This window comes from Lampetra fluviatilis, chromosome 24 (assembly GCF_964198595.1).
Source record: "Lampetra fluviatilis chromosome 24, kcLamFluv1.1, whole genome shotgun sequence".
Lineage (NCBI taxonomy): Eukaryota > Metazoa > Chordata > Hyperoartia > Petromyzontiformes > Petromyzontidae > Lampetra > Lampetra fluviatilis.
In genome coordinates this window covers 1,049,220-1,068,915 of record NC_136298.1, presented here as the reverse complement: position 1 = coordinate 1,068,915, position 19,696 = coordinate 1,049,220, and the positions used below count along the sequence as shown (strand labels likewise).

General features: G+C 53.8%; 1 protein-coding gene across 1 annotated transcript in view; it reads left to right on the top strand.

Annotated features, from left to right (window-relative positions):
* LOC144941065 (tyrosine-protein kinase Src42A-like) overlaps window positions 1-19,696 on the top strand; it is a 73,397-nt gene that overhangs the window by 44,344 nt on the left and 9,357 nt on the right. Inside the window, exons 3-4 of the mRNA XM_078867497.1 lie at window positions 9,646-9,809; window positions 19,442-19,610. Of these exons, the coding sequence (XP_078723623.1) occupies window positions 9,646-9,809; window positions 19,442-19,610 (333 nt within the window). The remainder of the gene's footprint in view (window positions 1-9,645; window positions 9,810-19,441; window positions 19,611-19,696) is intronic.

Genomic DNA, 19,696 nt, shown 5'->3' with positions numbered 1-19,696 from the left:
GGCGGTTTGATGGGTGAGTGATTTGGTGGTTTGGTGGGTGAGTGAATGGTTTGATGGGTGAGTGAATTGGTGGTTTGGTGGGTAAGTGAGCGGGTTGTTTGTTGGTAAGTGGATGGGTCAGTGGATGGGTGAGAGTGAGAGAGTGAGTGTGAGAGTTAGTGGGCCAGTGAGTGGTTGATCGTGTGGGTGGGTAAGACCTTTAGTGCCACACAGCGTGGATTAGAGGAAACGGCCGAGCTCTAAATGTAATGGGGCATTCTATCTTCGGCTTATTTGCTGGCTTCAGGAAACAGGTGACGCGCACAGTTTTTTCATGTTCAGTTTGCTTGCTGCCTCTATATAATGTTTCAAATATAATATTTATATTATATTTCTACGCGTTGAAATATGTGGGTTCGTGGTTAAATTTTTTCACACTAACGCCGCCAGGGTCTTCCTTGTCCACCACTTCCTGGAATGGGGCATTTGTTGTAATGCATGGAAATCCCCTCCTCACGAGCCAGAATCAGTTTTAATATACGGCTTTTGCAAGAGCGAGCAGTGTGGTTTTGTTATTTACAAGCGGGCAGGCCCGGTCCCCTCCCCATTGAAGTCGGTTCATGCTGATTGTACCCCCCACCCCGCCTCCTGAGCTCCATGTCACTCTCACGGAGCCGCACTACACTCCAACCCCGGCACAGCCCGGAGGCAAAGTAGGTCAGGCTCTTTGCTTTAATAATAATCAAAATCAATCTATTTTATTGCGCACAGCTCTGTAATAATATAAAAAAAACGATAATGATCTCAACTTGTAGCGGCACCGCCGTACAGTATTTGCTCGCTCTTGCATCGAGAGAGAGAGAGGAACCACTCGGAGGGGCCAGAAGGAGGAACCGCAGAGGAGCGGGGAGGCAGTAGCGGTGGTGAGGAGCCGGCGCTACCAACGGTTACACAAGATCTGCACTTGGCATTAATTAATTTCGAACAAAGTTTACGTTTTTTTATCGGCCAATTAATTAGTGTTTACACGTGGAAGGAAACAGGAGCACTCAGAGAAAACCCATGCATGCGAGGGGGAAACACTATATCCCATACAGACGGAACAGGTGGAGTCCACAGTTTTGCTGTACTGCCTTCTACTGGCAAGCCAGGGTATGGCACCACCTCGACGCCCACAGGAAGGGAGTTTCACAACATCGGCGTGCGGTGATCCATCAACCCTCACTGCCTCCATAGTTCTGGAATAGAGGCTACGTGCATAGGCTCCACAGTGGCTGCAAACTCTAGCTGGCATTACAAGCACGTTGAATCTTTTTTATATTTACATTTACTTAAACCTAAAGATTAAGACCAGATGGTGGGAGATTGTCAGGCGAGATCTGTGGGTCTTTGTGTGTCTGTGTGAGTCCATGGGTGTTCATGTGAGTCTATCTTCTTTTCTATGGCTAATGTAGATGCAGTGCAACAACTACAATTTCATATTCAGGTGGTCAAGTCTAGATAACCGCGTCAGGATCAGCGGAGTGTATCATCGCTGTGATGTCTCCTTCGTATTTGTGAATCGAGCATTGCGTCATTTTCCGTCTGTTCTGGATGACCACAGTCGCACATCGGAGCGCAAGGGCCCAAAAGGGCTTGCTGCGTGACTTCAAGTGATGACGAGGGACGTTACTGAGATCCTTATGTATGGGAAGGGGCGACTGTTTTCCTCGATTCGCAAGACTTTCCCGGAGGGTTGCAGCGTTGCGGCAGATCTGGTGGGGAAGAGATTCGTAACAGCACGGGCAGCCGGGTGTTGGGGTCGACTTGAGGGTTCCAGTGATGCACCACCTTGCAGTGTTCAGTTGGACATCAACAAGTCGAGCGTGACTACTTCTGGTTTATACTGGTGCACAGCACTCGGCTACAGAGTGCACGAGGGCCATCGTCGATGTCCGTAGCACTGAGGGTGCAGACGCTTCCCAGCTTGTGCTTGCCCGTTTCTGGACCAGGTTGATCCTTGTTTTGGTCTTGCTGGCTACCTTCTTCAGGTGGTCATAGAAGGTTAGCGTACGGTCCAGCTTCACGCAGAGATAGGTTGGAGTGGGGTCGTGTCGTACAGTGTTGCCGTAGAAGGTCACTTTCAGAGTGTGCTTGGCGCTTCTATTACCAAGATGAAATGCGGTGACTGTCTGTTGGGGATTTGGCTTGAGCCTCCATTTCCGTAAATATTTCCCTATGGTGTTTAGGTCTTCGTTCAGAGTAGCTTCGATGTTGTTGAAAGTGGCTGCTTGCGTTGGCAGGGCAAGGTCATCCGCACCGTACAAATGCGCGTGACCCGGTTGGCGGCATGTTGCTTGTTGAGACATTGAAGAGCCATGGCACGAGTACTGAACCTTGTGGCAATGCACAGTTGCCTATTGCTCAGCATCGTCCAGATCAGGCGTCTTGTTTCGAAGCAGGAAATGGTCCTTGTGAGCTTCAACATCAAGACCTTAATCATGATTTGAAGCTTTCGTGACTGCAGGAATCCATACTCTTTGGTTCTTTCGGTAAAGTCACGTTTTATTTTATTTTTTCTACCCATGTGACTTTACAGAAAGAACCAAAGAGTATCAAGACCATAATCCAGACGGTGTCAAAGGCCGATGACAATTCCACAAAGGCAGCGCTGCTCTTCGATTTCTTCTGGAATCCAGCCTCGATACACATCGCAAGGCCCAAAACTTGGTCACAGCAGCTGCGTCCAGGCCGGATTCTCGCTTGTTTGTCAGGGATCACTGACTCAGTGAGGGGGCTGATTCTCCGGAGGGATGATGCATTCCAGGAGTTTATACAGTGAGGGAAAAAAGTATTTGATCCCCTGCTACTTTTGTACGTTTGCCCACTGACAAAGAAATGATCAGTCTATAATTTTGGTGGTAGGTTTATTTGAACAGTGAGAGACAGAATAACAACAACAAAATCCAGAAAAACGCATGTCAAATATGTTATAAATTGATTTGCATTTTAATGAGGGAAATAAGTATTTGCCCCTCTGCAAAACATGACTTAGTACTTGGTTGCACAACCCTTGTTGGCAATCACAAAGATCAGACGTTTCTTGTACTTGGCCACCAGGTTTGCACACATCTCAGGAGGGATTTTGTCCCACACCTATTTGCAGATCTTCTCCAAGTCATTACGGTTTCGAGGCTGACGTTTGGCAACTCGAACCTTCAGCTCCCTCCACATATTTTCTATGGGATTCAGGTCTGGAGACTGGCTAGGCCACTCCAGGACCTTAATGTGCTTCTTCTTGAGCCACTCCTTTATTGCCTTGGCCATGTGTTTTGGGTCATTGTAATGCTGGAATACCCATCCACGACACATTTTCAATGCCCTGGCTGAGGGAAGGAGGTTCTCACCCAAGATTTGACGGTACATGGCCCGTCCATCGTCCCTTTGATGCGGTGAAGTTGTCCTGTCCCCTTAGCAGAAAAACACCCCCAAAGCATAATGTTTCCACCTCCATGTTTGACGGTGGGGATGGTTTTCTTGGGGTCATAGGCAGCATTCCTCCTCCTCCAAACACGGCGAGTTGAGTTGATGCCAAAGAGCTCCATTTTGGTCTCATCTGACCACAACACTTTCACCCAGTTGTCCTCTGAATCATTCAGATGTTCATTGGCAAACTTCAGACGGGCATGTATATGTGCTTTCTTAGCAGGGGGACCTTGCCGGCACTGCAGGATATCAGTCCTTCACGGCGTAGTGTGTTACCAACTGTTTTCTTGGTGACTATGGTCCCAGCTGCCTTGAGATCATTGACAAGATCCTCCCGTGTAGTTCTGAGCTGATTCCTCACCGTTCTCATGATCATTGCAACTCCACGAGGTGAGATCTTGCATGGAGCCCCAGGCCGAGGGAGATTGACAGTTCTTTTGTGTTTCTTCCATTTGCGAATAATCGCACCAACTGTTGTCACCTTCTCACCAAGCTGCTTGGCGATGGTCTTGTAGCCCATTCCAGCCTTGTGTAGGTCTACAATCTTGTCCCTGACATCCTTGGAGAGCTCTTTGGTCTTGGCCATGGTGGAGAGTTTGTAATCTGATTGATTGATTGCTTCTGTGAACAGGTGTCTTTTATACAGGTAACAAGCTGAGATTAGGAGCACTCCCTTTAAGAGTGTGCTCCTAATCTCAGCTCATTGCTTGTATAAAAGACACCTGGGAGTCAGAAATCTTTCCGATTGAGAGGGGGTCAAATACTTATTTCCCTCATTTAAATGCAAATCAATTTATAACATTTTTGACATGCATTTTTCTGGATTTTGTTGTTGTTATTATGTCTCTCACTGTTCAAATAAACCTACCATTAAAATTATAGACTGATCATTTCTTTGTCAGTGGGCAAACGTACAAAATCAGCAGGGGATCAAATACTATTTTCCCTCACTGTAAGCCACTAGCGGGAAGTCAGACACACACACCGTCTTACACACACACAGACATTGACCCACACACATACAAACACATCGACTTACACACTCAGACACATATGGACTCACACACACAGACATCGACTTTAGACACAAACACAAAAAACAAAGACAAAGATCCCCCATATAGAATTAACAGACTGTAGGGGCAAGTGCTGTTAGCGAGCACCTATGAAGGCCGGAACGGTACACGAGGGGGTGGGTGGCCAGCACCACGCCCGACCGCCTTTGTCTCCCCAGTAGCGATGTTTTTACACACCGCACCAGGTACTCATTTGAGGCTGAGTCGACGTAGCAGAGGCCCAGGACCGGTTCAGATAATCGTCACTGGTGTTGGCCGTGAACCAACACCAGTGACAATAGTGTAGTGGTTAGCGCAGCGCGCTAACCACTACACTATTGCTCCCCCATTAGACACACACGCATGGAGTTACACACACACATCGACTTGTACACACACACAGCGACTCACACACACACATCGACTCACATACACACATGGACTTACACACACACATACATCGAAGTATTCACACACATATCGACTCACACCCATCGACTCAGACATACACACATCGACTTACACACACACATCGACTTGTACACACACCAACCACAACCGCCATTTGCCACTAAGTGGCGGTGACGTCACCACGACGCTTGTGCCAGGCTATGTACACCTTGAGGCCACGTGAAGTGTCGAACGCCCGCTGGCAGGAGGTCACGGGGCAGACCCAGGTGCCACGGGTCGACTGACTAAGATAACCGAGATGACTGGCTAATGCACCACCTGTGCCCCCTACTGTGCCAACTTGCTGTGCTTTAGCAACCCAGCGCTCCGCTCGTTGTTGTGAGCGTCGCTCCTCCGCCCTCCGTTGTTGTTGGAGGGCGACTGCCTCCAACAGCCCAGCAGCGTCTTTTACGAGCCTCCTCCACAGAGGCCGATCTTGACACCAGCTATCGGCAAGTCCACTCAGCTCCACATCCTCCTGTACCACATCACTCCATCTCTTCTCTAGCCCGTGCCGCGCCCGTTTAGCCCCCTCTATCCGGCCGAACAAAAGCTGTTTAGGCATGCGGTAGCTGAGCATGCAGTCTACATGACCCAGCCAACGCAGCCTTGCCTGCCGGAGGTGCTCACCGATGGGACTTTGCCAAGATCGTTCAAGGATTTGTGAGCTCCTCACACAATCCAGGCTGGTTAAACCCAGGATGGATCGTAGGCAGGCCAGCCTAAATGTTTCTAACCGGCGAAGATATTCCATTGTGGGGGTCCACGTTTCGCAAGTGTAGAGAAGGGAGGGAATGACCGTGGCCGAGAAGACTTGAAGCTTCTATATTTGAAGTTTTCGTGACTGCAAGGATCCATATTCGTTGTTTTTTTCGGTAAAGTCACGTAGGTGAAAATAAAATGAGAATGAAAACAACTAAAATAAATCATTATAAAATTCAATTTAGTTGTTTTCATTCTTTTTTTATTTTCACCTACGTACTTTACCGAAAAAACCAAAGAGTACTTGAAGCTTCGTGCGGAGCGACAGACCAGGTCGCTTCCACACAGCGTTACGCAACCGATGAAAAGATAATGCCGCTCGACTGATTCGGAGTGAGACCTCTGCTGTCAAACCAGAGCCGGTCATGAGCACACTGCCCAGGTAGTGGAAACGCTCCACTCTCTCCACAACTGCCCCATCATCGATTGGGAGTTGTGGGGGTGGAGTGTCCGATGGTACAAAAACCCAGGCAGGTGCTTAGTTTTGGTGGGGCTGATGGTAAGGCCCCACCTCTTAGTGGCATGCTCCAGGTTCAGCAGCAGCGCCTCCAACTCCTCCTCTGAGTGAGGGTCAATTACCAAATCATCGGCATACATAACGTGATTGACCAATAGGGAGCCATCCCTTGGCCGTACCCGGGCATTGATCAGCCTCCCATTGTATTTGTACCAGATATAAATTCCTCTGGTACAGCCATCAAAGGCTTCACGAACTACGTGGTTGAAAAATATGTTAAATAATGTGGGAGCCAGAGGACATCCCTGTCGCACCCCAAGGTGTACAGGGAATGGCTCTGACTCCCAGCCACGTAGTTTTACCCGGGCCCGCTCACCATCATGAAGGTCCTTAATGATCGTGAGCAGAGGGTCAGGGACTCCGAAAGCACGAACAATAACCCAGAGCCCAGGCCTACTGATGGTATCATAGGCCTTGACCAGGTCAATAAAGCAGAGATGTAGGTCTTGTTGGAATTCCCTACACCTCTGCTGTAGCAAACGGACAGAGAATAGGGCATCTGTGCAGGACCGCCCTTTCCTAAAACCACATTGGGGCTCCGCAAGCCTCTCCTCAGCGTGCCTGGCAAGGCGATGTTGAATAATCCTTGCCAGGACCTTTCCCGGCACACTGTGGAGTGAGATGCCCCTGTAGTTGTTACAGTCTGTGCAGCCCCCCTTCTTAAATAGGGGGACCACCAGGGCATCCTTCCAATCCTGCGGAACCTGTCCAGTGGTCCAGACTGTTGTTATGATGTCATGTAGGGCAGTCTGTGCACAAACGCCACCCTCCATCAGCATTTCGCTTGGGAGATCATCTCTGCCCGGTGCCTTTCCTGGTCTCAGACTCTGGATCACCTTTAGTACTTCCTCAACAGATGGCACCTCAGCCAGCCACTCACAGGGGGTGACTTCTTCTTCCAATATTTGAGGCACCGCAGCCTCAGCAGGGTCATCCCCACTTTGTCCCACGATGTTTTCCATGTCGAGGGATTTCCCCTCCCCCAGGACTTCACAGAAATGCTCAGCAAATCTGCAAACCTGTTCCTGGGGGTTGGAGATTGGATCACCGTTTTCCCCCTAATGATGGTAATAGGTGTGGCGCTGCAGGTAACTTTTTTGATGGAGTTAAATAGGGATTTGTGATCACGGGCCATTGAGGCAGACTCCATCTCCTCAGCAACCCGTGACCACCACCCATCCTTGCAGTGCCTCACGGCTCTCCGAACCTAAGAGCGAAGGCTGCGGTAAGCCTCCTCATTCTCTGACGTAGGATGCTGTAGACGGTTAGAGTGGGCCTGTCGCATTTTCTCAGCCAGCTTGAACACCTCCTCTGTCAGCCAGGGTCTCTGGGGAGGTCTGGACCGCGTACCCAAAGCAGCCATTGCAGCTGCATGAGTCACAGTCCTAAACCTCGCCCATTTACCCTCGACATCAGGAGGAGTGGGGGATGATGCCAACCCCAGCCGCAAGCGATGATGAAATTCTCGCTCGCAACTTTCATCAGCTAGCTGAGACCAGGCCACCTTAGGTTGGAATGGGGTCCTGGGTGGACACCCACCACCGGAGTGGAAGAATGGCAGGCGTATCTTACAGATGACAAGTCGATGGTCAGAGGGCAGATCAGCTCCACGGTAGGTCCTGGTGTCAAGGACATGGGCTCGCATCCGCTGTTCCGTCACTATGTAGTCCAGCAGATGTTCTTGCAAGGACCCGGCATGAATCCATGATGTTGTGTGGATGCGCCGATACTGGAACAGCGTGTTGGTAATTACAAGCCAATGGGCTGCACAAAAAAATCTAGCAGCCTCCTTCCGTTGTTATTGAGCTGATCTGGCCTATGCCTTCCAATCACTCCAGACCAGGTGCCAGCATCATGACCAACTCGGGCATTAAAGTCACCCAACAAGATGACTCTATCCCGAGGGGCCACTTTAGCCAGCACCTGTGACAGGATGTCATAGAAGGCATCTGACTCATCGGCCTTGCCTGCATCCCTCCACGTGGCCATCCATAGTGGCTTTTTATTGTTTCTGGAGGAGCCCCGAGGGTAACGATTCAATCTCCTGGCTGCGCCAAATGGGGTTTGGCCAGGAGACGTCATAGACGCCTGTCCCCCCGGGGCCTTCGGCTAAAAGCTTATTAACGAGATATTTTAGACGTGGTTTAGTGGTAATTTATTGAAGGTGGAGGGATTACCAGCCCCTCGCACCCGTCCAGAGCCCCAATTTAGCTGCTGTGGTGGCTACAAACGCCCTGAGGGGAAAGGCCAATCAGAATTGGCCCTCCCCCCACGGCACTGCCCACGACAACGTTGCCCGTCCGGCACCCCAAGGAGGTCGGGGTTGTTTTTGCGAGCACCTATGAAGGCCGGCACGGCACACAAGGGAGTGGATGGCCAACATTACGCCCGGCCGCCTTTGTCTCCCGAGTGGCGATGTTTTACACACCGCACCAGGCACTCATTTGAGGCTGACTCGACCTAGGGGAGGCCCAGGACCGGTACAGCTAATTGCCACGTGTTAGCCATGAGCGGGAATCAATTGCGGGTCGCCAGATTCGTCGCGCAGCGCGCTAACCACTCCACCGCCGTTCCCCATACTCGCGCACTGCAGCCTCCTGCCCTAGGTGGCGCAGGAGGCTGCGTTGAAATATTTTATTTTTTATTTTTGCCGACATTCGTTTTGCAAAATTTGGCTCGCCGGGGTTTCTAACTCTCACGCGAGCCTGCACAAACCACCGTACTTCTTGTTGCCTATTGCACAACCGTTTAGGTATGGCGTTTTAGTCGTCAACGCTGTTCAGTACTCGTCAGAGTCGCGTTCTTGGGGCACGGTCGGTGGTGCCAGGCGGCTGCTCAGCGGTCGAGCGAGCGGCTCGCGATCAGAAGGTCGCGAGTTCAAATCCCTGTTGGGGGGGGGTCACTCAGCCCATCGTCATCCCTCCGGGGTCGATAAAAATGCGTACCACTTTGTGGGGGATGTTCAACTGCGAATATGCTTGTGGATTTCCACCACTGGCTCAAGGCTGAAATAGAAGGTGGGCGGCTTCCTCAATGCTTCATTTGAGCAGAGCATCACTTTGACCTTTGGTTGTTGGGGGACTGCTGCCGTAATCCGTGCGCCCTGCGCGCCCTGCGTGTGTGTGTGTGCGCCCTGCGTGTGTGTGTGCGCCCTGCGTGTGTGTGTATGTGTGCGCCCTGCGTGTGTGTGCGCGCCCTGCGTGTGTGTGCGCGCCCTCCGTGTGTGTGTGCGCCCTGCGTGTGTGTGTGTGTGCGCCCTGCGGGTGTGTGTGCATGCCCTGCGTGCGCGCCCTGCGTGTGTGTGTGCGCCCTGCGTGTGTGTGTGCGCCCTGCGTGTGTGTGTGCGTGCCCTGTGTGCGTGCCCTGCGTGTGTGTGTGTGTGCCCTGCATGTGTGTGTGCCCTGCGTGTGTGTGCAGTGCGGGACGTGGAGCAGGTGCGGCACTACCACATCCAGCCCCTGGAGAGAGGGGGCTTCACCATCAACAAGCGCGCCGCCTTCTCCACGCTGCAGGAGCTCGTGCGGCACCACGTGCTCGAGGCCAACGGCCTCAAGTGCGCGCTCATCTCGCCCTGCGTGCAGGTGCGGCCCCGCAAGGGCCCGGCCAGGGCAGGGGCCAGGGTAGATCGAGATGTCATCTTCTACTTTCTCACGTGCCTCCACTATTATGATGTTCGTTTTGTGGGCAGTCACATCGAGGGTTTTATTCATCAGAGCTTGATTTGTATAAAAATGTTTTAATGAAAAGCTACATTGTTTAGATTTGTACACTTTTTTGTTCCCTACCGGGCTGAGAGCAGCAACTCGCCAAACACGAGAGCCAGTTTCCTCGCCGGGTGGCTTCTGGGATTTGAAACCTGGCTTGTTGTGCAGACGCCCCGAGTCACTCGGCTGCCTCTCTCAGATTTGTTTTTATATTCACGCAAGATCAGGAAGTCATCAGCCTGGCCAAGGCTGTTAATGCCTTCAGCAGCACCACCGCACCTCACTACCAACGCGTTCCATGATCCGCCAGATCCCGCATCAGCTACCAATGGGTCGACACGCAGCGAGTTCCAAGATCTACCCCGACAGCCTCCCACCGTGTGGCCACCGTGTGGCCTTAGACTCACGTGGAGACCCACTGACTCGCACAGAAACCCACAGACTCACACAGAGACACATAGATTTGCCCTTACAGTCTCCTGCTGTGTGGCATTAGACTCACGTAGACCGATAGACTCACATTGAGACCCACAGACTCGCAAAGACACATAGATCTACCCTCAAAACCTCCCACTGTGTGGCCTTAGACTCACATAGACCCATAGACTGACATGGAGACCCACAGAATCACACAGAGACACATACATCTGCTCTTACAGTCTCCCACCATGTGGTCTTCGACTCACATAGACCAATAGACTCACATGGAGACAACACAGACTCACATAGAGATATATAGATCTGCCCTAACAGTTTCCTGCAATCTGATCTTATACTCACATAGACCCATAGACTCACACAAAGATGCAGAGACCCATAGATCTACCCTGACAGTCTCCAACTATCTGCTCTTAGAAGACTTATCTTATTCTTAGGTTTTTTCGGTAAAGTCTTTACCGAAAAAACCTAAGAATATGATGCCTTGCAGTCACGAAAGCTTCAAATCTAGAATTAAGACTTATCTTGTATATATGTATAAACTAAATTTTTTTTTAATTTTACCAGGTAAGGTCCACTGAGCTATTTAGTTCTTTTTCAGAAGCGACCTGGCCACAAATTATAGCTCAACGAAGTGGCTTACCATGTGAAAACTTACGCAGCCAAATACTGTAAACTCGTGTTTCTAATTGTGGAGGGAAAACCGGAGGACCTGGAGTAAAATCCATGCAACTGTAGTGGTGGTGTTGACGTGCGCCGACTGTGACAGTGATGGATTATGGGGCGGCGCGGGGTGCGGGGTTGGGCACGCGTTGTGGGCGTGGTGTGGACGCGCGCGCCGGGAGTGACAGATGACGGGGCGGCGCGGCGTGGGTGGTGAGGCACGATGAGATGTGGGAAAACAGGATCGTAGCCAGCGCCCGGCGATTGGTCGAATAAGTGGGTGCTCGCAGCGACGTCCGCAGGTGGGGTATAAAGGGGGACGCGCGAGAGCACTCGGGGAGAGTTACCCAGTTGAAGACCCGAAGACGGAGCTGAAGACCTAGTGCCCCGAGACCCCTAGTCCTTGTGGGGACCGGGGCCCTGTGTGGCTCGGAGGCGAGGCTGTGGGACCCGGGGTCCGACGCCCCCGTGGGTCGGGCTGGGGACCCACAGTCGAGACGGATACCCCGGGCAGGGAGTGTCCCGAGTAGCTCAGTGGCGTTAGTCGCCGAGTAGCTAAGTGGATGTTGGTCATCCGAGTAGCTCAGTGGCGTTAGTCGCCGAGTAGCTAAGTGGGTGTTTGTCACCCGAGATACTAAGTGGATGTTGGTCATCCGAGTAGCTCAGTGGGCGTTAGTCGCCAAGTAGCTAAGTGGGTGTTTGTCACCCGAGATACTAAGTGGGTGTTTGTCACCCGAGATACGAAGTAGGTGTTAGTCACCTGTGAACGAGTTGATAAAATAAAGAGTGTGTTACCCGTGAAGTCGTCTCCCGCCGAGTTACTACATTACAACTGGCGTCAGAAGTAAACCTGTCTTCAAGAAGTATGGACACAAGGAAGACTACCCGTACCCACGAGCGAGGTCGGGACGACGACGGCGTACCGGGGACACCGACCTCGGGAGTAGAGGACGAGGAGTTGCCGCCGATGCAGCACTTCGCGGTGATGGCCGACGCTCCGCTTGCCTCCGACACCAGCCTCCAGGACGCGCACTCCCGGTTGGCGGAGTTGCTACTCGCCGCCGCCGCTGTCTTGGCCGACATCTCCGTTCCGGCGAGCGGAAAAACGGCTGCGGGGGTCGTGGAGGAAGCGACGTTGGAGGATTCCCGCCAAAAGGCGCTTCGCGCCAAAAGTCTGGAAGTTGCCGCCGTTTTTGGGGGGCCGTCACCGATTGGCGGGAAAGACGGACGCCACGTGGCCGGACACCTCTGCGCAGCGCAGCCCACGTCATCAGCGCGCGCCGGAGCCCTCCATTTTGCGCCTGACAACCGAGCCGACATTTTACACAACTACAGCGGAGCGCGGGAAAATCTCTCCGACGTCGACGACGATCGGGTCCTCCAGCAAAGATTGCCCGCGCTGTCGGCGTTCAAGGCGGATGGGGGCGACTGGGGAGCCTTCCAACGAAGGTTCCTCGCTCATCAGGAGATGTCGGGGTGGTCCGACACCACTGCCCTGCGTGCGTTGCCAGCGATGCTTGACGACGACGCGCTTGCAGCCTTCACATCTGCTGCAAGGTCGTCCCGCTCTACGCTCCAGGCCGCACTACACCTGATGGCGAAGGTGTTCGGGCCGCCCTCCACGTGTCGCCACCAGTTCTACGATCGGCGGAAGGTGGCTGGAGAAACGACGCTCGCCTATCGCACGGCACTACTCGCCTTGGCGGACGCAGCTTTTCCCCGCATGGATAAGGAGGGGAAGGACGCCATGGTGACGGAGCAGCTGCTGGTGTTGGCCCACGAGTTGGGGGTCCCCATCAACGTGGCGGACGAGATGGATATCTGCTCCCTGGCGATCGCCACGAGCATTCACGCGTACGAGGTCCTCAAACGCAAGCCGGGGGTCGTCTGCAAATGGGCGGGGAACGCGGCACTGGCCGCCACGATCGCCGAACCTCAGCCAGCTGCGGTGCAGGAGCAGGCCTTCGCTGCATCGCGTCCGGGGGAGTGGAGAACGGGAGGTCGTTCGCCCACACGTTCGCCCCGCAAGCTGGAGCAACCGAAACCTACGACGTCCGTCGTCTGCTACAACTGCGGCCTTCGGGGTCACGTCGCAGCCGGGTGCCGGGCCCCGCGTCAGCGCGCCACAGGACCACGTCGGGACGACGACCAGGGCCACAAGTCATCCCAACAAAACCCGGCAAGTCGCGGCATCTCACACGTTCGGTCCACAAACACGGCACGTTCGGGTCGCCGCTTCGCGGTGGGGGGTTCGCGGCTGGGTGCCGGGGGTTCATTTCGGCGAGGGGGGTCCGTACGCGGCCCGCAAGCAGTCGAGTGGTCCGAATTGGCCCACAGGATCGTGGCTGCGTCGGCCGGGTCGTCCGTGGTAACGGGGTTCATTGACGGGGTTGAGGTCCGGGTGCTTGTTGACACGGGTGCGTCGGCCACCATCATCTCGGACCTTATTTATAACATTCTTCCCGTCCAAAGTAGACCCCTTCTGCCAGTAGATGTGCCATTTTATGCGGCGAATGGGGGATCCCTGGGGATCATCGGCCAGATTCGGGCGACTATTTGCATTGGTGACATCAAATTGGCGGGCCCTATTTTCGTATCATCATCGCTGGCCGTTCCCTGTTTGCTAGGTACGGACTTTTTGTCCAAAATGCCCATCAAAATTCTTATAGATCAGGCCTGCATAGAGCTTCCGTCAGGTCAGCGGGTTGCGTTCTTGTCGAGCCCTACCAAAATGCGCACGGTTTGTGCGACGGTGCAGGCGCTGGCGACTCACACTGTACGGGTGCCCCCGGGATCGCAAATGTTAGTACCCCTTCGGTTCAGGAAGCCACTCGAGGTGGGTGCGGAGGCACAGGGGGTGCTGTTGGGGCCGTCTAACAGAGCCAGTAGGGGCCTCGACTTAGCGGTTGCTCAAACCATGGTGAGAGGGGACAGTGAGCCGTTCGTAATGGTCCTGAATACGGGGTCGCGGCCGGCCGTAATTGCGCAGGGAACGGTGCTGGCTCACGCCGCGCCGCTACCCGTTGAGGAACGGCTCGTGGCTCAAGCGGATTTCACTGTTAAGTCGCATCCTCCAAGTGATGAGGGGACTGAGTGGTTGGACTCGTTGTGTGCCGGTTCTGCTAACTTGTCCGAGGTGCAATTGGGAGCATTGAGGGGTTTGCTAATCGAGTTTGCTGACGTGTTCAGCAAACATAAGTACGATATCGGTTGCACTGACCTGTTGCGCCACCACATAGCTACAGGGGACGCGGCCCCTATTCGTCAGAATCCCTTCCGGCTCAGCCCAGCCGAGAAGGAACATGTGCAATCGGCGGTTAATGATATGTTGGCGGCCGATATCATTTCGCCCTCTTCTAGTCCGTGGGGTGCTCCTATTGTCCTAGTAAAGAAACAGGACGGGTCCTTGCGGTTTTGTGTCGATTTCCGCCGCTTAAACAAAATCTCGATGGCGGATGCGTATCCGCTCCCCAGGATGGATGAGTCGCTGGACGCCTTGGCGGGAGCGCAGTTTTTTTCCACACTCGATCTGCTTTCTGGATTTTGGCAATTGCCACTCGATAACGAGTCTAAACCTAAAACTGCTTTCCGGACACCTGGGGGCCTATTTGAATTCAACCGTTTGCCCATGGGCTTACATTCCGCTCCCGCCACGTTCCAGAGACTCATGGAATTGGTTTTGTCGGGCCTCCAATGGGATACCTGTTTGATTTATCTCGACGATATCATCGTCTTTAGTCGGACTTTCGAGGAGCACCTCCAGCGACTGAGAGCGGTGTTCCTCAGGATGCGTTCCGCTAAGCTTAAATTTAAACCGGCTAAATGTTTTCTGCTTCGGGAATCGGTCAGGTATTTGGGCCATATCGTGAGTCGTTCAGGGATCTCGACGGACCCTGCTAAGACGCATTGCGTCAGCTCATGGCCAACGCCAACCTCGGTCACGGAGGTTCGTAGTTTCATTGGTTTCGCCTCCTATTACCGTCGTTTTGTCAAGCAATTTGCCACCATAGCCAAGCCCCTGCACGCTTTGACGGCTAAGGGTGTGAGGTTTCACTGGGGGGCGGAAGAGGAGGCTGCATTCTGCTCCCTCCGTGACGCCTTGGTGCAGGCTCCCCCCTTGTGTTACCCCGATTTCACACAACCGTTTTTGCTTGACACGGACGCCAGCAATACGGGTATCGGGGGGGTGCTCTCACAGGTGGTCGGGGGGGTTGAACGGGTGGTCGCCTACGGTAGTAGAGTTCTTTCCCCCGCCGAACAACGCTATTGCGTAACTCGTCGTGAATTGTTAGCCATTGTGTTTTTTACACAGCAATTCAGGCCGTATCTTTACGGCCGTCATTTTACGGTCCGTACGGACCATGCGGCTCTACAATACGCTATGCGCGTGGCACAGCCATCGGGCCAATTGTCCCGATGGTTGGAGGTCCTTCAAGACTACCAATTCACGACGATTTACCGCAAGGGGTTGCGACACTCAAATGCGGACGCCTTGTCGCGGTTGCCTCCGTGCACGGACTGCACATGTTTGTTGGGATCGGCGCGGTGCAAACCCCCGGTCGCCGGCACCCCGGGAGTTGCGCTCGCCGCCACTGACACCCCGGGAGAGGACGCCCACACGGGGAGGGATTCGCTGTTGTCGTTGCCCCTCATTGAGTGGGGCCGCCTCCAGATGTCCGACAGCTCCCTACTTACGCTACGTCAGAAAGTTGGCGCTCCCGAGGTAGGGGAGGCGCGGGTCGGTTCCTGGGTGTGCAGACAGGGCCTTTTGATGAAGTGGGACAACATGTCCCGGCGTCACGTGCTCGTTCTGCCTGTTGCTATGCGGGGTAGGGTTGTTCTGGCAGCTCATGAACGGCTCATGCATCTGGGGTTTCACAAAACGCTCGCCCTAATCCAGCGAGACTATTATTGGCCGGGGATGGGTAACGACGTGGCGAATATTCTTAAGGGATGCGTAGGGTGCGCCAAAAGGAAACCGCCACCATTGGCAGCTAATCCACCGCTGCAATCCATTCAGGTTTCGCGTATAAACGAATTGGTAGCGTTGGACATCTTGGGGCCCTTTCCGGCTACACCAAGGGGAAATAGGTTCCTGCTGGTTGGCGTGGAATACTTCACCCGATGGCCTATGGCATGGCCGCTCGCCAACCAGTCGGCTGCGGCGGTGGCGGACGCCTTTGTCCAGGGTTATGTTTTGGACAAGGGCGCCCCCGAACGCTTGCTGACGGATCAAGGAAAGAATTTTTCGAGCGTTTTGTTGCGCGAGGTGTGCGACCTGTTGGGTACAAAGAAAGTGCGTACTTCCCCCTACCACCCGCAGACTGACGGGATGGTTGAGCGTCTGAACAGGACGATTACGTCTATGTTGTGCCAACAGGTCTGCGACGATCAGGTTGATTGGGACTTACAGGTGCCGGGGGTACTCGCGGCCTATCGAATGGCCCCTCATGCGGCGACGGGGTTTTCCCCATTTTTTCTTATGTATGGGCGGGAGGCCGATCCGGCCATGGACGTCCAACTGGGGATTTCCCAGCCACGTGCAAAATCTAAATTGGCAGACCACATCAAATTTAATATCGCCAAATTGACTGAAGCACGGGAGGCGGCAAGGTTGAATTCGCGGTCGCGGCAAATTGCGAACGAGAAATTGCATGAAAGGAGGGTGCATACGCATGATTGGAAACCAGGCGATAAGGCCTGGCTGCATTGTCCACATGCACCGTTGGCTACGTCCCCCAAGTTGTTGAGACCTTGGAGGGGACCGGTGGAAATTGTGCGGGTTGCACGACCCCAGAGTATACAGATTAAATGGGGGAAACGCCGTTGGTACGTGCACCCCTCCCGACTGAAGCCCTATGCGGCACCGTGTGACCCCGTTCTGTGCCGTGACGACCGGGCGTGTGATGTGACCGTCGACTCGGGGAGGGAGGTGTCGCAGGCTGATCCTCACGTGTCTCCACCTGACCCACCCCCAGGTGCCTCGGGCTTGACGGCTGCTGACCGTCGAGAGCCTGAACCCCGGGGCACGCACGGGTCCTCGATGCCTGGCCGATGTCTTCCTGAACCGCCGGCACCACCGGACGTTCAACCGCGTCTGGTGCCGTACGACGGACCGGCAAGGCGGACTCGGGCTAGGGCTCAACAATTTTCATGAAGACGTTTTTTCTCTACACCGAGCTCGCCCGGTGTTCCCCTCTGCCGGGGTAATGTCCCGTTGTAGGGACGCTCGGAAAAAGAAGGGGACACTGCACGAGTCGAAAGAAAAAATTTTTTTTCCATTTATTTTCCTTTTTGCATACACATTGCTATTGTCACTCGCCGGTTTGTATATATTGTTCTATTGTCGCGGTGGCACTGGTTGATGGTTGCGGATGGTAGTGTTCGCGTCGTGTTGTGTTGTTACGTTAGTTGTTCTTGTTGTTGTGTTGTGTTACGGGGCACACAGGGCGGTTTGTGTATTTTTATAGCAGCCGGGTCGGCTGCGAGCTATGTGGTAGGGGGTGATGTAGTGGTGGTGTTGACGTGCGCCGACTGTGACAGTGATGGATTACGGGGCGGCGCGGGGTGCGGGGTTGGGCACGCGTTGTGGGCGTGGTGTGGACGCGCGCGCCGGGAGTGACAGATGACGGGGCGGCGCGGCGTGGGTGGTGAGGCACGATGAGATGTGGGAAAACAGGATCGTAGCCAGCGCCCGGCGATTGGTCGAATAAGTGGGTGCTCGCAGCGACGTCCGCAGGTGGGGTATAAAGGGGGACGCGCGAGAGCACTCGGGGAGAGTTACCCAGTTGAAGACCCGAAGACGGAGCTGAAGACCTAGTGCCCCGAGACCCCTAGTCCTTGTGGGGACCGGGGCCCTGTGTGGCTCGGAGGCGAGGCTGTGGGACCCGGGGTCCGACGCCCCCGTGGGTCGGGCTGGGGACCCACAGTCGAGACGGATACCCCGGGCAGGGAGTGTCCCGAGTAGCTCAGTGGCGTTAGTCGCCGAGTAGCTAAGTGGATGTTGGTCATCCGAGTAGCTCAGTGGCGTTAGTCGCCGAGTAGCTAAGTGGGTGTTTGTCACCCGAGATACTAAGTGGATGTTGGTCATCCGAGTAGCTCAGTGGGCGTTAGTCGCCAAGTAGCTAAGTGGGTGTTTGTCACCCGAGATACTAAGTGGGTGTTTGTCACCCGAGATACGAAGTAGGTGTTAGTCACCTGTGAACGAGTTGATAAAATAAAGAGTGTGTTACCCGTGAAGTCGTCTCCCGCCGAGTTACTACATTACACAACCACGGGGAGAGACACGCAAACTCCAAATATACAGCAGGCGTCAGGGTCGGGATAGAACCCACGACCTCCTGTATACCAGGTGAGGTAGTTAACATCTCTTAAGCACTGTGATGATGATGATGAGAGAGAGAGAGACACGCAAACTCCAAATATACAGCAGCAGGCGTCAGGGTCGGGATAGAACCCACGACCTCATGTATACCAGACGAGGTAGTTAACATTTCTTTACCACCGTGATGATGATGAGAGAGAGACACGCAAACTCCAAATACACAGCAGGCGTCAGGGTCGGGGTAGAACCCACGACCTCCTGTACACCAGGCGAGGTAGTTAACATCTCTTAGCCACCGTGATGATGATGATGATGAGAGAGACACGCAAACTCCAAATATACAGCAGGCGTCAGGGTCGGGATGGAACCCACGACCTCCTGTATACCAGGCGAGGTAGTTAACATCTCACCACCGTTGCGCCCTCAGCTTTTTTCACACCGTGCTAATTGGAGGTGCTAATCTCTTAATCCCCTTGGTCGGCGACTTGTGGAGACCACTCCAACGCCGGCCTTGGGAATGGTCCCACGCACCCTACACGCACAGCCCACCCAGCGCAACCGTTTCACCTCCCATCAATTAGCCGAGGCACTCACCCTGCCCCGTGTTCTCTTTGGACATCTGCTTTGCTTTGCCAAGGAATTCCCAGCATCCGTCTCAGACACCTGTGCGAGAATGGGAGTGTTAGCTAATTTTTTTGTTAACCTGTCTACAGTGTATACTTTAGAATTACAGAAATTAAAACAAATACAATGAGTTCATTATTTCTAAAATATTAAAATTGCCGATCCGGCCACGCGGCTGCTCAGAGGTTGCGCGAGCGGCTTGCACTCCGAAAGTCGTGAGTTTAAATCCTAGTTGCAGGGGTTGACCATCGTCCGTCTTTCTGGGGGTCTATAAAATGAGTACCACTTCTTGGGGATTCAACAAATTGTCCTATGGATAGACTCGTCCCCGACCATAGGAACATAGCATTTCCACCACTCTGCAATGCTGTAAACGGGAGATGAGCGCCTGCTCAGTGCTCACTAGCGGAGTGAATCGCGCTGACTTAAGGGGGTTTGCGTTTTTATTTTTACTCCGCAGGTCACGAGCCCTGTGACCTTCGGCCTCTCGCACGACACGGTGGACCAGTGGGAGGTGAAGAGGAGCTCCATCGAGCTGCTGCGCCAGCTCGGGGCCGGCCAGTTCGGGGAGGTGTACGAGGGCCTGTGGAACAAGACGACGCGCGTCGCCGTCAAGACTCTCAAGCCTGGTACTCACAGACACGCGCCGCACACACAGCAAACACACACACACGCACACACACACGCATACACACGCATACACACACCTTCGACA